The 21,969-nt window shown below is 41.8% G+C and overlaps 1 protein-coding gene across 1 annotated transcript in view; it reads left to right on the forward strand.

The window, feature by feature from the left end:
- Positions 1-21,969, forward strand: part of LOC129644204 (antigen WC1.1-like) — a 55,317-nt gene extending 33,348 nt beyond the window's left edge. Inside the window, exons 10-20 of the mRNA XM_055569717.1 lie at positions 3-311; positions 7,808-7,900; positions 7,977-8,291; positions 9,408-9,722; positions 15,969-16,010; positions 16,098-16,412; positions 16,664-16,696; positions 17,244-17,381; positions 17,768-17,857; positions 18,733-18,870; positions 21,824-21,969. Coding sequence (XP_055425692.1) covers positions 3-311; positions 7,808-7,900; positions 7,977-8,291; positions 9,408-9,722; positions 15,969-16,010; positions 16,098-16,412; positions 16,664-16,696; positions 17,244-17,381; positions 17,768-17,857; positions 18,733-18,870; positions 21,824-21,969 — 1,934 coding nt within the window. The remainder of the gene's footprint in view (positions 1-2; positions 312-7,807; positions 7,901-7,976; positions 8,292-9,407; positions 9,723-15,968; positions 16,011-16,097; positions 16,413-16,663; positions 16,697-17,243; positions 17,382-17,767; positions 17,858-18,732; positions 18,871-21,823) is intronic.

The raw sequence follows: 21,969 nt of genomic DNA on the forward strand, positions 1-21,969 counted from the left end.
AGTGTACACAGATGTCCGGCTCGTGACAAACGGCTCCTCTCAGTGTGAGGGGCAGGTGGAGATGAACATTTTTGGACGATGGAGAGCGCTCTGTGCCTCCCACTGGAGTCTGGCCAATGCCAATGTTGTCTGTCGTCAGCTTGGCTGTGGAGTAGCCATCTCCACCCCAAACAGAGCAGAAGGAAGTGATCAACTCTGGAAAGCCCGATTTCACTGCTCAGGGACTGAGTCCTTCCTGTGGAAATGCCCTGTGACTACCCTGGGTGTTCCTGACTGTTCTCATGGCAACACGGCCTCTGTGATCTGCTCAGGTAAGACAGGGAAGGGCTACTATACTTAGGATGCTCCTGGAGTGAAATGTCCTCAGAGCAGTAAGGGAAAATAGGCTTAAAAAGAAAGATATTCTGTAGTGAAATGTTTAATCTTGTTACTGAACTCGAGTTTCAGCTGCTCACTACTCAAGAATCCAACACTGAGAGACAAGTGTTCGGTAAAATTAAAGACAGCTTTATTGAGGAAACCAGCCATTCTGGGGAGACAGAGGACTAATGTACCAAAGAACCAGCTCCTCCTTGCTAATCAGGAGTGCACAGGTGGAAGTAGGGGACAGTTTACCTGCAGAGTAGCACAGCTAGCTCTGACAATCATCTTGAAATAGGTCTGGTCAGTGTCACCTTTATTGTTTGAATTACAGTTAATCATCAGTTCTAGTGTTGGTTTGTTCCCATTTCCTTGAGGCTGATCTTGGAATCGTGTAAGATGAAGATTATGAACTTCCCTGTTGGCTCAGATGGTAAAGAACCTGCCTGCAATGCAAGAGTTTCAGGTTGATCCCTGGGTTGGGAAGATCCCCTGGAGAAGGAAATGGCACCCCACCAGTATGGTCATCATGTAATTTATTGCTACCACCTGTTTGGGATTTAAGTATCTGCAAAATAGCTCAAAAGATATGGCTCAGAATGTTATCTATAGCCCATGAGAAGGAACTAAAGGTCCTTGACTTTGTTGAGGGCTAAACTATTATTATTTTGTACTATTTGACTGTTTTCCTTTTTTTTCCTGTTTTTTTTTTTCATTTCTGTGATCAAATTTATTCTTTAGCTAGGTTTTTCTACAAACAGAGGCAGGTGGAGGACATGAGGGTGGTCTGTCCTGAGAAGGCTCTGTAAGGTCCTGCTCCATAGCATTCTCATTGTTTACTCATTTTTTTTCAGGGGAAAGAAGTGCTAAGAAATGCTAAGAAGTGCTATGTCAGGGAAAGAAATGCTTAGATGAATAATATTTTTTATGAAACATTATTATTTAAGGATAATAATAGAGAACAAAGTACAAACAATAAGTGTATACCTAGGTCATGTTCTCCAACCCAGATCTACAAAGAGAACATGCACAGCACCACAGAATCACTATCGCCTCCCAATAGCTGTGTCCTCCACTCCAGGGAAGACTGCTTACCTAAGACTGGTACTGCCATAGAATATTTTCTCAGTTTTTGAACTTTATGTAAATTCATACACTATGTTTTCTATTGTGTCTAATTTCTTTGACTCCAAACTGTGTTTGAGATTCACTAATGATGTTGTTTATGGCAACATTTCATTCATTTTTATTATTATAGAGTATTCCTTTGAAAGATCACATGACCATGCATTGAACCATTCAACTAACAGCAGAGATTTGAGTTTATTTCCAGTTCTTGACTATTACAAATACAATGGTGCAAATTACCATGATGATGACTTTTGGTAAAAGTATTTATTATGATTTTTGTGTGTTTAATTCTTGGTCTTATATTTTTATTTTCTTAATGGTATGCTGTACTTCAATGAACCAAGTTACTCATCTTAGGTTTGACTTATCAACTTTTTTTCTGTACATGTAGTGCTCTTTCAGTCAGTCAGTTCAGTTCAATCGCTCAGTCATGTCTGACTCTCTACAACCCCATGGACTGCAGCATGCCATGCTTTCCTGTCCTTCACCATCACCTGGAGCTTGCTCAAGCTCATATCCATTGAGTTGGTGAAACCATCCAGTCATCTGATTCTCTGTCGTCCCCTTCTCCTCCTGCCTTCAATCTTTCTCAGCTTCAGGGTCTTTTCCAATGAGTCAGTTCTTCCCATCATGTGGCCAAAGCATTGGAGCTTCAGCTTCAGCATCAGTTTTTCCAATGAATATTCAGGACTGATTTCCTTTAGGATTGACTGATTGGACCTCCTTGCCATGCAAGGGACTGTCAAGAGTCTTCTCCAACACCACAGTTCAAAAGTATCAATTATTCAGTATTCAGCTTTCCTTATGGTCCAACTCTCACAGCCATACATAATTACTGGGAAAATCATAGCTTTGACTAGATAGGCCTTTGTCAGTAATGTCTCTGCTTTTTAATATGTTGACTAGGTTGGTCATAGCTTTTCTTCCAAGCAGCAAGCATCTTTTAATTTCATGGCTGTAGACATAATCTGCAGTGATTTTGGAACCCAAGAAAATAAAGTCTGTCTCTGTTTCCCCATCTTTTTGCCATAAAATGATGGGACCAGATGCCATGATATTAGTTTTTTGAATGTTGAGTTTTCAACCAACATTTTCACCCTCCTCTTTCAGTTTCATGATGTATGGCAAAACCAATACAATATTGTAAAGTAAAAAAAAAAATTAAAAAATAGAGCCTGAAGTCAGGTAGGTTGATTCCTCCAGTTCCATTCTTCTTTCTCAAGATAGCTTTGGCTATTTAAGGTTTTTTGTATTTCCATACAAATTGTGAAATTATTTGTTCTAGCTCTGTGAAGAATACCGTTGGTAGCTTGATAGGGATTGCATTGAATCTATAAATTGCTTTGGGTAGTATACTCATTTTCACTATATTGATTCTTCCAATCCATGTACGAGACAGCAAAAGAGACACTGATGTATAAATCAGTCTTATGGACTCTGTGGGAGAGGGAGAGGGTGGGGAGATTTGGGAGAATGGCATTGAAACATGTATAATATCATGTATGAAACGAGTCACCAGTCCAGGTTCGATGCATGATACTGGATGCTTGGGGCTGGTGCACTGGGACGACCCAGAGGGAGGGTATGGGGAGGGAGGAGGGAGGAGGGTTCAGGATGGGGAACACAGGTATACCTGTGGCAGATTCATTTCGATATTTGGCAAAACTAATACAATATTGTAAAGTTTAAAAATAAAATAAAATTTAAAAAAATTAAAAAATAAATTAAAAAAAGAGGCTCTTTAATTTCTCCTCACTTTCTGCCATAAAGGTGGTGTCATCTGCATATCTGAGGTTATTGATATTTCTCCCAGAAATCCTGACTCCAGTTTGTGCTTCATCCAGCCCAGCATTTTGCATGATGTACTCTGCATATAAATTAAACAAGCAGAGTGACAATATACAGCCTTGACATACTTCTATCTCAGTTTTGAGCTAGTCCATTGATCCAGTCCCTAGAACTCCTTATAGTCTTCTTAAATGAACTTTGTCTACTCCAAAATTATAAAAATGTTTTCTGAGAGTATCTCCCAGAAGTGTAATTACTTTTTCTTTTTTTTGCATATAATTGTACATTGCTTCTAGGATTGACATCTGTGTAGGATCGGGGTCAAGTATCCTGTTTTCATACGGGTGTCCAGTTGACTCAAAATCTTTTTCTGAAAAGACTATTCCCCACTGCAGTGCCACCTTTGTGATAAGTGAAAGGGCACATATGTCTGAATACATTTTTTATACTCTCTATTCTGATCCACTGTATTCTTTGTCTCTCCTTGCACCTGTACCACATTTTCTTAATTATTGTAATTTTATAGTAAGTCTGGAACCTTCCCTGGTGTCGCAGAGAGTAAAGAATCTGCCTTCAAGGCAGGAGACCTGGGTTTGATCCCTGGGTTGGGAAGATCCCCTGGAGAAGGGCATGAGAATCCACTCCAGTATTCTTGCCTGGAGAATCCCCATGGACAGAGGAGCCTGGCGGGCTATAGTCTATTGGGTCACAAAGAGTTGAACATGACTGATTGACTAAGCACACATAGTAAGTCTGGGTAACTTAAATTTAAAGAAGTTATGTTGTTGCTTTTCTTGCCAACTGCTTTGGTCAGCCTTGGTTTTTGTATTTTGTATACATTTTTGAGCTGAAGCTCCAATTCTTTGACCACCTGATGCAAAGAACTGACTCACTAGAAAAGACCCTGATGCTAGGAAAGACTGAAGGCAGGAGGAGAAGGGGATGACAGAGGATGAGATGTTTGGATGGCATCACTGACTCAGAGGCCATGAGTTTGAGCAAGCTCCAGGAGTTGGTGATCAACAGGGAAGCCTGGTGTGCTGCAGTCCTTGGGGTCACAAAGAGACACGACTAAGTGACTAAACAACAGCAACATAAATTTTGAATCAGCTTGTCGTGTTTCAGACAAACAAAAACACAAGGGAATTTGATTGAGGTTAGATTTAATCTGTATATAAATTTGAGAATGACTGACTTTGACAACATTGAATTTCCCAATTCACTGACAAAATATATCCTTTCATTCAGTTAGGTCTTGAATTTCTCTCAGATGTTTGGCACATCTTTAACTAGGTTTTCTCCTAGGCATTTTATGGGTTTGATGTTATTAGTATTTCTTTTAGTGAAGGTTTTATGGGAATGAATTCTCTCTGAACTTTACCTGGATTCCCCAAATGTTAGATTAGTACTTTGCTTTAATCCTTCTTTCTTTCTTTTCTCTCTCTTGCTCTAGCTTTCCCTTTCTCTCCTTATTTGTTCCCCTCCTGCCCTGTTTTTCCCTGAGTATGTAAAATCTTTCTGGATTAGGTTGCAGACATGATGCTCCTTTATCCCTCCCTCCTAACAACAACAAAAATACTTCTGGGAATTTCCTTACATAACCACAGTTCAGTCAGACCTTTAGAGATGTCAGTCCCAGATGACATCTAAATGCAATCACATGAGAAACCCCAAAGATGGAACTGCCAAGTTGAGTCTTTCCCAAATTACTGACCCTGGAAATCATGGGCAAAATTAAAAAAACAAATTCCTTCAACTACTAAGTTTGGGGGGAAATTTTGTTATATAGCATTATTAACCAGGCAATTACCATAGGACCAGCATTTCTGAATAGAGGAATATTTATCCTCTGATTTTCCATTTTACTATTTCTACTTTATGTTGATCTAATGTGCTGATACACTCATTCTCTAGTTCTTAATTTCAGCTGTTAACTTTTTCAGCTGTAGAATTTTCATTTGTTTTTGTTATCATTTCTCTGCCAAGATATATATTGTGTTAATTAATTCTTTGTGCACTTTAATCATGGATATTTAAATTCTCTGTCAGACTATAAAACTCTTAGAGGAAAACATAGGCAGAACATTCTTTGACATAAGTTGCAACAAGATCTTTTTTGATCAACCTCCTAAAGAAAATAAAAACAAAACAAAAAAAAATAGGACCTAATTAAACTTAAAAGCTTTTACATATCAAAGGAAACCATAAACAGAACAAAAAGACAACTCTCAGAATGGGAGAAAATATTTGCAAATGAAGTAATTAACAAGGGATTAATCTTCAAAATACACAAACAACTCAATATCAACAAACCAAACAATCCAATGAAAAGATGGGAAAAAGGCCTAAATAGACATTTTTTCCAGACATACAGATGGCTAACAAATACATCACTAATTATTAGAGAGATGCAAGTCAAAACTACAGGCAGGTAATACTTCACACCAGTTACAGTGTCTATCATTTAAAAAATCCACAAATAAATGCTGGAGAGGATGTGCAGAAAAGGGAATCCTCCTACATATGAGTATGTAAATTGGTATAACTACTGTGGGTTGCCATGCCCTCCTGCAGGGGACATTCCAACCCAAGGATCAAAGCCAGGTCTCCCACATTGCAGGCGGATTCTTTACTATCTGAGCCACCAGACTCAGAAGCCCTACACTATTGATACTAAGTACAAAATAGATATTGCTTAGAGAATCTCATAGACATTGAGCCTGATGGGCTACAATCCAGAGTCAGACACTACTGAAGTGCCTTAGCATGCATGCACACATAAATAGATATATAATAACTTTTTTATAGCACAGGGAACTCTACTCAGTGTTCTGTGGTGACCTAAATAGGAAGTAAATCCAAGAAAGAGGGGATGTGTGTGTGTATATATGTATATATATACACACACACACACAAATAGATAGATAGGTAGATATAAATAGATAGATAGATAGATAGATAGAGTTGTTGTTGTTTAGTCACTGAGTTGTGTCTGACTCTTTTGTGACCTCATGGACTGCCATGCTCCTTTGTCCATAGGATTTCTCAGGCAAGAATACTGGAGTGGATTGCCATTTTTTTCTCCAAAGGATCTTCCCAACCCAGGGATGGAACCCCAGTCTCCTGTTTGGCAGGCAGATTCTTTACCACTGAGTCACCTGGGAGGCCCATATGTATATGTATAACTTACTAAATTTGCTGTACAGCAGAAGCTACCACAACATTGTAAAGCAATTTATACTCAAAAATTAATAAATGAAATAAAATAAATTCTTTGTCAGGTAACTTTAAGAGCCAAATACCCTGGGAAATTTTTTAATGTTTCTTTTTGCTCTGGTTTTCCATGAAATCTCTTTTATATAAGTATTTTTAAAATCACAAACATTGTAGATAAATAATTGTACAACTCCTTCAGAAAGGCTTTTGTTTTGCTTCTTCTATTTAGGGGTAGATTAAGCTCAACATTCAGAAAACTAAGATCATGGCCTCTGGTCCCATCACTTCATGGGAAATAGATGGGGAAACAGTGGAAACAGTGTCAGACTTTATTTTTGGGGGCTCCAAATCATGGCAGATGGTGATTGCAGCCATGAAATTAAAAAGACACTTACTCCTTGGAAAGAGGGTTATGACCAACCTAGATAGCATATTCAAAAGCAGAGACATTACTTTGCCAACAAAGGTTCATCTAGTCAAGGCTATGGTTTTTCCAGTAGTCATGTATGGGTGTGAGAGTTGGACTGTGAAGAAAGCTGAGGGCTAAAGAATTGATGCTTTTGAACTGTGGTGTTGGAGAAGACTCTTGAGAGTCCCTTGGACTGCAAGGAGATCCAACAAGTCCATTCTAAAGGAAATCAGTCCTGGGTGTTCTTTGGAAGGAATGATGCTAAAGCTGAAACTCCAGTACTTTGGCCACCTCTTGTGAAGAGTTGACTCATTGGAGAAGACTCTGACGCTGGGAGGGATTGGGGGCAAGAGGAGAAGGGGACGACAGAGGATGAGATGGCTGGATGGCATCACAGACTCGATGGACGTGAGTTTGAGTGAACTCCGGGAGTTGGTGATGGACAGGGAGGCCTGGCGTGCTGCAATTCATGGGGTCGCAAAGAGTCGGACACGACTGAGCGACTGAACTGAACTGAATTGAAGAATAGAACAACTTGTTTAACTCATTCTTAGGGCAAAGCTTGGCTTAAAACAGGAATCGTGCCATTGTCAGGACCAGGGCTCTTCATGGAGAAAGGGAACATGAAGATTATGGTAACTTTACCAGTATGTTCCAGCTTTCATCTCAGCTCCATCACTAGGTCATTATTTATTTTTTTCTTTTGAACTTTTTACTTTGTCTTGGGGTATAGCCGATTAAACAAAGTTGTTATGGTTTCAGGTGAACAGCCAGGGACTCGGCCATACACATACATGTAACCATTTTCCCCCAAACTTCCCTCCCCTCCTAAAAATTATTTAGTTTAACTGGCTTTCCTGTTTTTTAACCCTCCCAACCGTCTAATCATCACTGTTTCTTCAGGAAACCAGACCCAGGTGCTGCCCCAGTGCGACCACTTTGTGTCTGAACCAGCAGGATCTGCGGCCTCAGAGGAGAGCGCCCCCTACTGCTCAGGTGAGTGTCCCACAGGACAGAAGACCCTTCTCATTCCCCAGGTCGACGCCCCATTGTCCCATTTCTCTCTCCTCAGACAGCAGGCAGCTCCGCCTGGTGGACGGGGGCGGTCACTGTGCTGGGAGAGTGGAGATCCTTGACCAGGGCTCCTGGGGCACCATCTGTGATGACGGCTGGGACCTGGACGATGCCCACGTGGTGTGCAGGCAGCTGGGCTGTGGAGAAGCCCTTAATGCCACAGGGTCTGCTCACTTTGGGGCAGGATCAGGGCCCATCTGGCTGGACGACCTGAACTGTGCTGGAAATGAGTCCCAGGTGTGGACGTGCCCTTCCCGGGGCTGGGGGCGGCACGACTGTAGACACAAGGAGGATGCCGGGGTCATCTGCTCAGGTCTGTGCTGCACACTGTCCACAGTTTGGGGGAGGGGTGGGGCCCAGGAGGATGGGGGTCTGAGCCCTGAGGGAGAGATGCTGAAAGGACCAGAGAAGGAGGCTTCCTTCCATGAACCCTTCCAACAGAGGTAAAGACGAGGTGCTTTCACTGCCTCCTGCAGCAGCTGAGACTCTGGTCCTTTCTTCTCAGTAGTGTTTCCTGGAAGAGTCTTTTGTCACAGTTTTTCTTGAAATCAGGGCTCACCCTTCTGGAACATATAGTAGAGACATCTTAAAGCCACTGTGCTAGTTTTTGCTTGTTCTATAACAAATTGCTACATTGTTAATGTTTTAAAACAACATATTTATTTCCTTACACTTCTGTAGCTTAGATGTCCAGCAGGGATCTCACTGGATTGTGGTAAAAGTTTCAGCAGAGCCACATCACTTCTGAGCCTCTGGGAAAGAATCTGTTTCCTGTCTTTTCAAGCTTTTAGAAACCACCTGCCTTCCTTCACTCATAACCCCATTCTGTTCATCATCAGACCAGCAATGCTCCACCTCTCTAACCATTATCCATATTCACATCTCCCTCTAACCAGAACGAGGAAAAGGATTCCACTTTAAAGGACAGTGAGTCTAAGAATTTGATTAGACCGTGCTCAGGTGGTTAATCTGCCGTATTTCAGGTTACTCTTACCATCCCAAGCACCATACCGTAATCACATATGTAAAGTCCCCTTTGCCAGATAAGGAAACATAGACACAGGTTCCATGTAGACATCTGTGGGTCCATTATTCCATCTGCCTCCACACTGTCCACATCACATCCCTTTCATACACTCTTTTAGATGTTTTGTCAGGAAGCAGGAGTTGGCTCCCTCTCCCTGCAGGTGTCCAGGTTGGTCTTCCTCTCAGTTCATATCCACTACATCATGGTGGTAGAAATATTTAGAAAGACAGACACAAATGGACAAAGTCAGGTGAAAAGGAGACAAGCTTCACTCTGGTCATATAACGGATTTGCTTCCTCAGCTGGGTCACAGATGAATGTTCACAATTTTGGGGAGAGAGGAAGACCCAGAGCACTGAGTGGGGTGCTCACTGTGTCCTGTCTCCTGTCTTTCAATCTTAGAGTTCCTGGCCCTCAGGATGGTCAGTGAGGACCAGCAGTGTGCTGGGTGGCTGGAAGTTTTCTACAACGGGACCTGGGGCAGTGTCTGCCGCAGCCCCATGGATGATGTCACCGTATCCATCATCTGCAGTCAGCTTGGCTGTGGGGACAGTGGAAGTCTCAACACCTCTGTTGGTCTCAGGGAAGGTTCTAGACCCCGGTGGGTAGATTTAATTCAGTGTCGGAAAACTGATACCTCTCTCTGGCAGTGTCCTTCTGGCCCATGGAAATACAGTTCATGCTCTCCAAAGGAGGAAGCCTACATCTCGTGTGAAGGTGACTTATGTCTGTTTCTGTGTCTTTCCCAACCCTGTAGGATGTTGTTAGTGAGATTTGATATTTTAAAATCTAAGTGATGGGTTTAAATTGAGTTTATAAAATGAAGTTTGGATGGAGCTAATTTAATCTACATGTTCCAAACTTGCTTTATGAAAATTTTTAATTGATATAATTGATACAACATTATATTTTTTGCTGTGTACAACATAATGCTTATATGTTTGTGTGTATTGATAAATGATCATACAGTAAGTCTAGTTATATCTCTATATATGGATCCATATATATAGATCCATATATATAGTTAAAAATTTTTCTTACATGATGAGAATGTTTAAGATGTATTTTCTTGCCCTCCTTCAAATAGACAATACAGTATTCACCATGCTGTATGTTATATCTCTTCACCCATTAATTTTATAATTCAAATTTATACCTTTTGATTACCTTTGCCCACACCAAATCCCCCAACTCTGGCAGCCACCAACTACTCATCATCTCTGAACTTGCTTTTTGTTTTAATATGACACATATAAATGAGATTATATGGTATTTTTCTTTCTCTGTCTGATTTGTTTCACTTAGCATAATGCCCTCGAGGTCCATCCATGTTGTTAAAACTGGCAAGATTTTCTTCTTTTTTATGGGTGGATATAAGTCTATACTACATTTTCTTTATCCATTCATCAGTGAAGACTTACATTGTTTGACTCATACATATTGCTATAAAATACTAAAAGGTAATACTGTTAAAGTGCTGCAGTCAATACATCAGCAAATTTGGAAGATTCATCAGTGGCCACTGGACTGGAGAAGGTCAGTTTTCATTTCAATCTCAAAGAAGGCCAATGCCAATGAATGGTCAAACTACCTCACAACTGTGCTCATTTTACATGCTAGCAAAGTTATGCTCAAAGTCTTTCAAGCTAGGCTTCAGCAGTAAGTGAACTGAGAACTTCCGAGATGTACAAGCTGGGTTTAGAAAAGGCAGAGAAACCAGAGATCAAATTGCCAACATTTGTTGGATCATAGAGTAAGCCAGAGAATTCCAGAAAAACATCTGCTTGATTGACTACATAAAGCCTTTGACCATGTGGATCACAATGAACTGTGGAAAATTCTTAAAGAGATGAGAATACCAGGGCACCTTACCTGCCTCCTGAGAAACCTGTATGCAGATCAAAAAGCAGCAGTTGGAACTGGACATGAAACAACCGACTGGTTCCAAATTGGGAAAAGAGTTCGTCAAGGCTGTAGATTGTCACCCTGTTTATTTAACTTATATGCAGAGAACATCATAGGAAATGCCAGGCTGGATGAATCACAAGCTGGAATCAAGATTGCTGTGAGAAATATCAACAACCTCAGATACACAGATGATACCACTCTAATGGCAGAAAGCGAAGAGGAACTAAAGAGCCTCTCATTGAGGGTGTAAGAGGAGAGTGAAAAAGCTGGCTTACAGCTCAACATTCTAAAACCTAAGATCATCAGCGCTTCATGGCAAATAAAAGGGGAAAAAGTGTAAACAGTGACAGATTTTCTTTTCTTGGACTCCCAAATCACTGCTGATGGTGACTGCAGCCATGAGATTAAAAGAGGCTTGCTCCTCTGTGACAAACCTAGACAGAGTATTAAAAAGCAGAGACATCGCTTTGCTGACAAAGGTCCATATGGTCAAAGCTATATTTTTTCCAGTAGTCAAGTCTGGACATGAGAGCCGGGCTATAGAAGAAGCTAAAAAGAGTTGATTCTTTTGAATTGTGGTGATTGGATGCCACAATTGAATTGAGAGTCCTTTGGGCAGCAAGGAGATCAAACCAATTAATCCTAAAGGAAATCAACCCTGAATAGTCATTGGAAGGACTGATGCTGAAGCTGAAGCTCCAATACTTTGGCCACCTGATGAGAAGAGCTGACTCATTGGAAAAGACCCTGATGCTGGGAAAGATTGAAGGCAAAAGAAGGGGGCCACAGAGGATGAGATAGTTAGATAGCATCACCAGTTCAGTGGACATGAATTTGAGCAAACTTTGGGAGTTAGTGAAGGACAGAGGAGCCTGGCATGCTGTAGTCCATGGGGTTGCAAAGAGTCAGAAACAACCTAGCAACTGAACATGTGTTGCTGCAGTGAACATTGGGTTTTCAATTTAGTGTTTTTGTTTTCTTCAGATAAATACCCCAAAGTGAAATTCCTAAATCATATGGCAGTTCTATTTTTAATTTTTGATGCACCTCAATACTGTTTCCATAGGGGCTGCATCAACTTACATTCCCTCTAACTGTGCAAAAGCTTTCCTGTCTTTTCACATTCTCCTCAACTCCTGTTATTTCTTCTTTTGGATAAAAGCCTTTCTAGAGGATATGAGGTCTTCTTATTGTGGTTTTGATTTGTTTTTTTCTGATGATTAATAGTGTTGAGCATGTTTTCATGTACCTATTGGCAAGTTGTATGTATTCTTTAAAAAAATGTCTATTCAGGTTCTCTGCCCATTAAAAAAAAATCAGACTGTTTGTTTTTTGCTACTGAGTTGTATGAGTTCCTTGTGTATTTTGGATAATAATCCTTACCAGAAATATAATATGCAAATATTTTCTCCAATTCCATTCATTGCTTTTTCATTTTGTTGATGGCTTCCTTAATTGGGCAGAAGCTTTTTAGCCTTATGTCATCACAACTGCTTGTTTTTACTCTTGTTCCCTTTGCTTTTCATGTCGGATCCAAAAAATCATCACAAAGACTGGTGTTAAGGATTTTATTTTCTGTTTTTTTTCCTGTAGAAATTTTATGGCTTCAGGGCTTGTGATCAAGTCTTTAATCTATTTTGAGTTAATTTTTGTGAATGGTGTAAGATAGTGGTCCAGTTTCATTTTTTGCATGTGACTGTCCAGTTTTCCCAATATCATTTACTGAAAAAACCTCTCCTTTTCCCATTGTATATTCTTGACTTCTTTGTCAAAAATTAATTGACCATAGAAGTGCGGGTTTATTTATGGACTCTCTATTTTGTTCCATTGATCTCTGTGTTCATTTTTATACCAACGACATACTGTTTTGATTAATATAGCTTTGTAATATAGTTTGAAATCAGGAAGCACAACACCTCTAGCTTTGTTATTCTTTGTCAAGATTGCTTTGGTATTGAGCATCTTTTGTGGTTCCATGCAAGTTTTAGGATTGTTTCTTCTGTATCTGTGAAAATTTCCATTGGAATTTTGATAAGGATTGCAGTGAATCTGTAGATGCTTTGGGCAGTATGGCCATATTAATAATATTAGATCTTCCAATCCATGAGCACAGAATATTTTCCCTTTATTTGAGTCATCTTCAGTATCTTTCATCAATGTGTTTATATTTTTCAGTGTGCAGGTCTTTCACCTCCTTGGTTAAATTTATTCCTAGATATTTTATTCATTTTCATGCAAATGCAAGTAGAATTGTTTTCTCAGTTTCTTTTATAGCAGTTTGTTGTTAGTGTAAAGAAATGCATATGATTCATTTTGATATATGGCAAAACCAATACAATATTGTAAAGTTAAATAAAATAAAATTAAAAAAAAAGAAAAATGGAAAAAAAAAGAAATGCATATGATTTTCGTATACAGATTTTTCTTCTACAACTTTACTGAGTGTATTAGTTCTCATATTTTTGCTGAAGTCTTTAGCGTTTTCTACATATAATATCACGTAAGGGGGTTTCTTTCCTCATGACTCTGATGGTAAAGAATCTGTCTGCAATGCAAGAGACCTGGGTTCAGTCCCTGGGTCAGGAAGATCCCCTGGAGGAAGGAATGGCAACCCACTCCAGTATTCTTGCCTGGAGAATCCCAGTGGACAGAGGAGCCTGGCAGGCTGCAGTCCTTGGGGTTGTAAAGAGTCAGACATGACTGAGTGACTAACACTCTCACTTTCCAATCTGCAAATAGTGTCAGTTTTGCCTCTTCCTTTCAGATTTGGATATCTTGAGTTTCTTTTTATCGCCTGATGGATCTGGATAGGACTACCAAAACTAAGTTGAATAAAAGTGGTCAGAGGAGACATTTTTGTCTTGTGTCTAATTTCAGAGGAAAAGCTTTTAGTTTTTTACAGTCAGGTATGATGTTAGCTGTGTACTTTTCATATGGCCTTAATTATGTTGAAATGCAATCCTTCTATACCTACTTTGTAAAAGAGTTTTTCCTGTAAGTGGATGTTGAGTTTGTCAAACACTTTTTCTGCATCCTTTGAGGATATGATTTTTACCTTCATTTTGTTTATTTGGTGTATCACATTGATTAATTTGTGAATGTCGAACTATCCTTGTATCCTTGGAACAAATATCACTTGATCATGGTGTATGATTCTTTTAGTGTCTTGTCAAATTCAGTTTTCTAATATTTTGTTGACGATTTTTGCACCTGTACTTATCAGAGTATTAGCCCGTAATTTTCTTTTCTCATGATGTCCTTATCTGGCTTTGGTATCAGACTGATGTTGGCTTCATAAAATGAATTTGGAAGTGATCTTTTTTTCTGTTTTTGGAAGAGTTTGAGAAGGCTCCACCACTAAATACTGTTACACTGGGAACTGAGATTTCAGCAGTAAATTTTGAATGAAATAAATAAATGTTGGAGAAGGTGACAAATAGTTAAACCATAGCACCTTATTCCTTCAACATTTCTCTCTCTGTTTCTCTTTCTCCTTCCCTCCTCCTCCACATACACAAACACACACACCCCATTCAGGTGCACCTTGAATGGTATTCTGGATGTTGCCTGAAACCCATAGCTAAGAGAATGTGGGATCAGATACTTCAAAAGCAGAGGCTCACTCCCTTCCTTGCCTCTATTTGCTCATCTCTTTGTCTTCTTCATTTGAAGGCCAAAGAGGCATTAAACTGTGAGACCTTTTATTGATGATATTTTCCCTACAATTAAACCCTGTGAATTGAGAGGTGGTAAAATCTTTGACCATGAAAATGAGCAACCTGCTCACAGAGGTCCTGCCATCGTTTTCTCAGAGGTTCTCTGCATAGAATGGGTAGGAGTTTTGATAGGATGATCTGGAAAGAATATATAAATATTGATACTTTATGACAGGTACTATTTACCCTTCTGTTTTTTTGAATTTCTATTTCTCTCAGCTTCAATTCTTTTGTATATATTTTCAGTCTTTTGTTTATTATTTCTGCATCTTCTCAATACAAATTGTTCTCAGTAGGCTTTTTTTAACTATTGCAAAAATTTCTGGCTTACTCAGTGTGTACATTTATGTGTCCATATATCTTCTCAGAATTCTACTAAGTCTTTCCTGTATACTTTCTTTTTAAGAGATTCCTAACCAAAACTATGGGCTTTTCTGGTGGCTCAGACAGCAAAGAAACTGCCTGCAGTGTGGGAGACCTGGGTTTGATCCCTGGGTAGGGAGGATCCAGTGGAGAAGTGAATAGCAATCCACTCCAGCATGTTTGTTTGGAAAATCCTATGGACAGATGAGCCTGTCCATACTAACACACACACACACACATAACCAACACTACATTGTGGAGCAATTTCTTCCAATTAAAAATAAATTTAGAAAAGAGAGTTTCCTTTTACAACAGTAGTCTTCACTTGCCCACTTGTCACACTGAATAATAGGTAAGAGTAGTTTATAATCTAATAATTTTCCATTAAAATTATGTACATGAGATTTTGAATATAAATTGACTCTGTGCTTCTGGACTGATTATTTTTAATATGAACTATTATCATAGACTGTTACCATTAATTCATATTTGGTTTACTATTTCACTGATTAGTATGAATTTAAAAAAAGAAATTTTATTTCACTGAATTGTATTTGTCTATTCATTCCTTTAATAAATATTTATCAAGCCCCCATCTAGGCATTTCGAAATGGTTTTCCATAGATATTTGTTGAATGAGTGCATACAATGAGCAGGCACTCTCCTAATAGCAGAAACATGGCACATATAAGATATACAAGGTCCTTCTTCTAATGGAACTTTCATTCAGAGGAGTGTGTGTACATTCATAGATGTCTGTGTTTATATTTGCTGTGGGGTGTGAAGACTGATAAACAAGTAAATATTTAAAGTAATTTCAGCTGGTGATCAGATGCAGTGAATGTTTCAGCCCAGGATATAATGAGCCTGTGTTTTCACATGTCATTTGCACTGAGCCATGGACCTTAGATAATATTATGTGGGGACAGGAACACCCTCAGCTGTCCCTGATCCACTGTTTCCCCGTTGTGTGCAGGAAGAAGACCCAAGAGCTGTCCAACTGCTGCCCCCTGCACAGGTACGTCAGCCTGCCCCCTCCCCTGTGGCTCCCAGGGGCTCCTTCCTCCCACCAGGGGAGTCACAGGAGGGGCTGCTGCCTTTTCAGACAGAGAGAAGCTCCGGCTCAGGGGAGGAGACAGCAAGTGCTCAGGGCGGGTGGAGGTCTGGCACAGCAGCTCCTGGGGCACCGTGTGCGATGACTCCTGGAGCCTGGCAGAGGCCGAGGTGGTGTGTCAGCAGCTGGACTGTGGCCAGGCCCTAGAAGCCGTGCGGTCTGCAGCGTTTGGCCCTGGAAATGGGAGCATCTGGCTGGATGAGGTGCAGTGTGGGGGCCGGGAGTCCTCCCTGTGGGACTGTGCTGCGGAGCCCTGGGGGCAGAGCGACTGCAAGCACGAGGAGGATGCTGGTGTGAGGTGCTCTGGTGAGTGAGGGGCTCGGGGTCACCCTGGGTGAGCCGGGGCAGCGCAGGGGCACTGGGGCGGGCCGGGCATGGTGGGGAGTTTGTGTTCAGACATCCCGAGTGCTGGGGCTCTGATCTAGGATGAGGGAGCTGGGAGGACTGGACACTGATGTTGTGGAGATTGAGAGGGGTGATTTCAGGCTCAGGAGGGAAAAGGTTTGCCCTGTGTTCTGACCAATTCTTCTTCCCCACACTACTGTTTTTCTCTTTAGGTGTAAGGACAACAGTGCCCACGACTACAGCAGGTAGTGTGATCCATCCACAGGCAGGAGAGAATACTCAAATACTGGGGACCTCTTCTGTGGGCTCTCTGACAACTCAGAAGAGGAAAGAGTCTGAGGAGCCATGGATGTTGGGGAGGAGTCAGGACATTATACTGGGGAAATCCCCTGCCTTGATGTCCAGGGTCAAATGTTCTCATGCCTGGGGTCCAAGGAAGTCTGGATTCCATGTTGTAGAATCTAAGGATCTCCCATCTGCCCTTGAGTGTTGCTCCTCATCAGAGAGGTGCAAGTCCCTGGACTGTTTGATGCTCTGTCTCCTGAAGTCCAAGGAGAAGGGATGAGCTGGGTCCTCAGAGGCTGTCTCGGCAGGGCAGCTCCCTGACAATCCCCACCTCTGCCTCGGGGCCACACTGACCAGGGTGGAGTTGAGTTGTCTCAGGATGAGACCCAGGTGAGACCTGACACTGTCTGAGGCTGAGATGCCATTGTCCGGAGCTCCTTAAAATGCTGACACAGAGATTTCTCTGTGCCCAAGACTATCTCCAGCCCTTTTTCCTGTTCTCCTTAGGGACCAGAACAACCTCAAATTCTCTCCCTGGCATCTTCTCCCTTCCTGGGATCCTCTGCCTTATCCTGGGGGCCCTTCTCTTCCTGGTTCTCGTCATCCTGGTGACTCAGCTACTCAGATGGAGAGCAGAGCGCAGAGGTGGGCTGCAGGGGGAACTGGGGACCAGGGAGAGTGTGTGGAGGCAGGAGATGGGGCAGGTGTGAGGAGGGGAACCTGGGCCAGGTACTGTTCTGAGTTTCAGACTCCATGTGCTCTGTGCTGAGCTCTAAGGGCTGAGTAGACAGAGGTTCTTAGGACTGGGGTGTGAACTCTCATAAGTCATGACCTCTCCTGTGAGACCAGACACAGTTGGCACTGAGCTGTAATCAGGGTCAGAAGAGGGAGAAGTTGCTGACATGGTGCATGGGGTAGGAGACGATGCTGAGGTCCTGGCAGCCCCCATGTGAGCACCAGGGAGATGAAGGTGGGCTGGCTGGATTGGGGTATCTGGGGAAGCTTCTCTGACCTGCTGGGGGATCTCTCAGCCTTATCCAGCTATGAAGATGCTCTTGCTGAAGCTGTGTATGAGGAGCTCGATTACCTTCTGACCCAGAAGGAAGGTCTGGGCAGCCCAGGTGAGTGTCTCTGTCTGCCCTCCTGGGATCTCTTGTTGTCACTACCCACTGGCTGTGCACATCTTCTCAGCGTCTACCGACCCCATGTGTGTCCAAGGCTCACAGAGATGGCTCCTCCAAAGAGGCAGGATGGCCTCTTAGAGCCCTGTGACCTCCCAGCCTCTGTCTACACTGCAGAAGCCAAGCCAGTCCCTTCTCAGCCTTAACTCAGGTCCCGTGGGTGTGGGGAGGGTCATGCTGTGTGTTGTGTGATGTTTGTCTCCACACGAGGCTTCCCGTCAGAGTTCTCACTGACTAAACTGCCGTATTACACCAGGGATGGTGAGGACAACAGTGACTACAGATCCGCTCCAGGAAATAGAGGTGGACCTGCCTCGGCTGGGCTCTGGGGAGGAGAGTTTCCCTTATAGAGAGGAGATTTAAGGGGAATGGTTTTCCTTTTATGGTCCAGAGGCATCCCTTGTGTCCAGATGGGGTTCGTCCTTCTCCTTCTCTGGCTGTTCTGTGATGTCTCATGTTGGGGCTGGTCTCTCTGTGTCAAGAATCACCACAGGCACACAATGTTTTTTAAAAAAATAACATCTGTAAAGCACAATTTGTCAAAGTACTTTAGCAATGCTCAGTGGTGGAAGAGTTGCTTTGAGATATGTACTTTCTACCAGAAAAAATTGAGATATGTAAAATCGTGTTTTGGCTTATGGACACATCAAAATGAAACATGGTCTTAGAGAAAAAAGTCTTTTGAAACAAGGAGTAACTGGTGCCTCTATTCAGAAACTCAGAAACTCTGGATCAGAAGGTATCTTAGGTATTCCCCAGACCAACCCACTTACTGTGGTTTCATCCACTCCCTTGTCTGCTCTTGGAACCCCCAGATCAGAGGACTGATGTCCCTGATGAAAATTACGATGATGCTGAAGAAGTACCAGTGCCTGGAACTCCTTCTGCCTCTCAGGGGAACGAGGAGGAAGTGTCCCCAGAGAAGGAGAATGGGGTGAGGTCCTCTCAGACAGGTGAGTGGGGTCAGTTGATCTCCTGCAATCTTTCTATCTGAAAAGAGTGAATTTGTGCTCCTCAATGCCCAGCCTCCCTAGAGATTCAAAATATAGGTAATTTCATGTATTTGGTAGCATCATCTTGACCATATGCCATATTTAATGCTGTCAGATCCCTTGCAAGGAGTGAGGAATCACTCTGCTTTTGGCATTTATGTCTCCATAATGTGACATAAACTTATCACTTTGTATGTGATATACTTGCATGAAGATTTATAGATTATGGAATTTCCTGGTGGTCCAGAGGTTTGGATTCTGCACTTTCACTGCTAGGGCCTAGGTTCAACCCTGGTCAAGGAACTAAGATCCTGCAAGCATTGTGTCATGGCCGAAAGAGAAACTTATCGATTAATTGAGCATATGTAAAAGAAACCTAAGTGCTGAAGAATTGATACTTTTGAACTGTAGTGTTGGAGAAGACTCTTTAGAGACCCTTGGATGGCAAGGAGATCAACCCAGAGAATTTAAAGGAAATCAATCTTGAATATTCATTGGTAGGACTGAGCCAAAGTAGAAGCTCCAATACCTTGGCCACCTGATGCGAAGAACAGACTCTTTAGAAAAGACCCTGATGCTGGGAAAGATTGAAGGCAGGAAGAGAAGGAGATGACAGAGGATGAAATGGTTGGATGGCATCACCAACTCAATAGATATGAGTTTGAGCAAGCTCTGGGTGTTGGTGATAGACAGGGAAGCCTGGTGTGCTGTAGTCCATGGGGTCACAGAGAGTCAGACATGACTGAGTGACTGAACTGAACTAAACCAAATTCAAAAATGTAACAAGTGTTTTAACAATATCTTTGCATTGTTGCATACATGAAGGCAAACCATTCAATATCACAGTAATCCAGGTCTATGCCGAATCAGCAATGCTGAAGAAGCTGAAGTTGCCATTCTGTGAAGACATACATGACCTTTTAGAACTATCACCTACAGAAGATGTCCTTTTGATTATAAGGGACTGGAATGCAAAAGTAGGAAGTCAAGAGATACCTGGAGTAAGAGCCAAATTTGGCTTTGGAGTACAAAATGAGGCAAGGCAAAGGCTAATAGAGTTTTGCCAAGAGAATGCACTGGTCATAACAAACACCCTCTTCCAACAACACAAGAGAGGACTCTACATGTGGACATCAGCAGATAGTCAGTACTGAAATCAGATTAATTATATTCTTTGCAGCCAAAGATGGAGATGCTCTGTACTGCCAGCAAAAACAAGACCGGAAGCTGACTGTGGCTCAGATCATGATCTCCTTATTGCCAAATTTAGACTTAAATTGAAGAAAGTAGAGAAACCCACTAGACCATTCAGGTATGACCTAAATCAAATTCCTTATGATTATACAGTAGAAGTGACAAATAGATTCTGGAGATTACATCTGATACGCAGAGTGCCTGATGAATTATGGGTGGAGGTTCATGACATTGTACGGGAGGCAGGGATCAAGACCACCCCAAAGAAAAAGAAATGCAAAAAGGCAAAATGGTTGTCTGAGGAGGCCTTACAAATAGCTGAGAAAAGAGGAGAAGTGAAACCAAAGGAGAAAAGGAAAGATATATCCATTTGAATACAGAGTTCCAAAGAATAGCAAGGAGAGATAAGAAAGCCTTCCTCACTGATCAATGCAAAGAAACAGGAAAACAATGGAATGGGAAAGACTAGAGATCTGGTCAAGAAAATTACAGATACAAAGGGAATATTTCATGCAAAGAAGGGTACAATAAAGGACAGAAATGTTATGGACCTAACAGTAGCAGAAGATATTAAAAAGAAGTGGCAAGAACACACAGAAGAACTATACAAAAAAATAATCTTCATGACCCAGATAATCATGATGGTGTGATCACTCACCTAGAGCCGGATATCCTGGAATGTGAAGTCAAGTGGGCCTTAGAAAGCATCACTCTGAACAAAGCTAGTGGAGGTGATGGAATACCAGTTGAGTTCTTTCAAATCCTAAAAGATGATGTTGTGAAAGTGCTGCACTCAATATGCCAGCAAATTTAGAAAACTTAGCAGTGGCCACAGGGCTGGAAAAGGTCAGTTTTCATTCCAATCCCAAAGAAAGGCAATGCCAAACAATGTTCAAACTACCACACAATTGCACTCATCTCACACGCCAGCAAAGTAATGCTCAAAATTCTCCAAGCCAGGCTTCAACAGGACATGAACCATGAAATTCTAGATGTTCAAGCTGCACTTAGAAAAGGCAGAGGAACCAGAGATCAAATCAAAACCAGAGATCATCAAAAAAGCAAGAGAGTTCCAGAGAAACATCTATTTCTGCTTTATTAACTATGCCAAAGCCCTTGACTGGGTGTATCACAATAAACTGATATTTCAGTAGCTGCGAGAAGACACTCATTCTCTAGAAAAGAGTATTTCTCCATCCGAGGGCCTGTGTAGTTTCTGGGGAGGAGATATCTGTGGCTACACATTTGATACTATTTGTGGACATTTGGGGACAGGAGTCAAGTTAACTAAGAGCAGACTTGGGTTGTGATTGAGGAATTCTGATTTTTCCTGTCTCCAGTCTCCCTTTTACTGTGAATTTGCCTCTATCACCTGTGAAAGGAGAATATTTAAATTCCTTTTTATGATTCTGACTGTTGTTGGGCATCTCCTTGGTATTGTGTTGCCTGGAAGCAGGTCTCCCAGAGCTCCTGAGCACAGATCTCCTGTGATGCAGGATTTCCCCATGCACTGAGGCCCAGGAGACCACATGAACTGGATCTGAGAGGACAGCTGGGATCCATCCTCACTGGAACTCATGTGAAATAGCCTGAGCCTCCCTCCCCACACCTGGGTCCCAGGGATGCTTTGTCATAAGCACTTGCTTGACTCCCTTCCACCAGAGGGTTCTGTCCCATCCTCGTGTCTCAGTTCTAATCAAACTTCTCTTTTCTACTTCAGGATCTTATCCGAACTTCTCCAGAGAGGCAGCTGATCCTGGGCAAGGAGAAGAGAGCCTCTGGATGCTCCAGGGGAAGAAAGAGGATGCTGGGTACGATGATGTTGAACTCAGTGCCCTGGGAACATCCCCGGTGACTTTCTCGTGA

This window comes from Bubalus kerabau, chromosome 1 (assembly GCF_029407905.1).
Source record: "Bubalus kerabau isolate K-KA32 ecotype Philippines breed swamp buffalo chromosome 1, PCC_UOA_SB_1v2, whole genome shotgun sequence".
NCBI classification, from domain to species: Eukaryota; Metazoa; Chordata; class Mammalia; order Artiodactyla; family Bovidae; genus Bubalus; species Bubalus kerabau.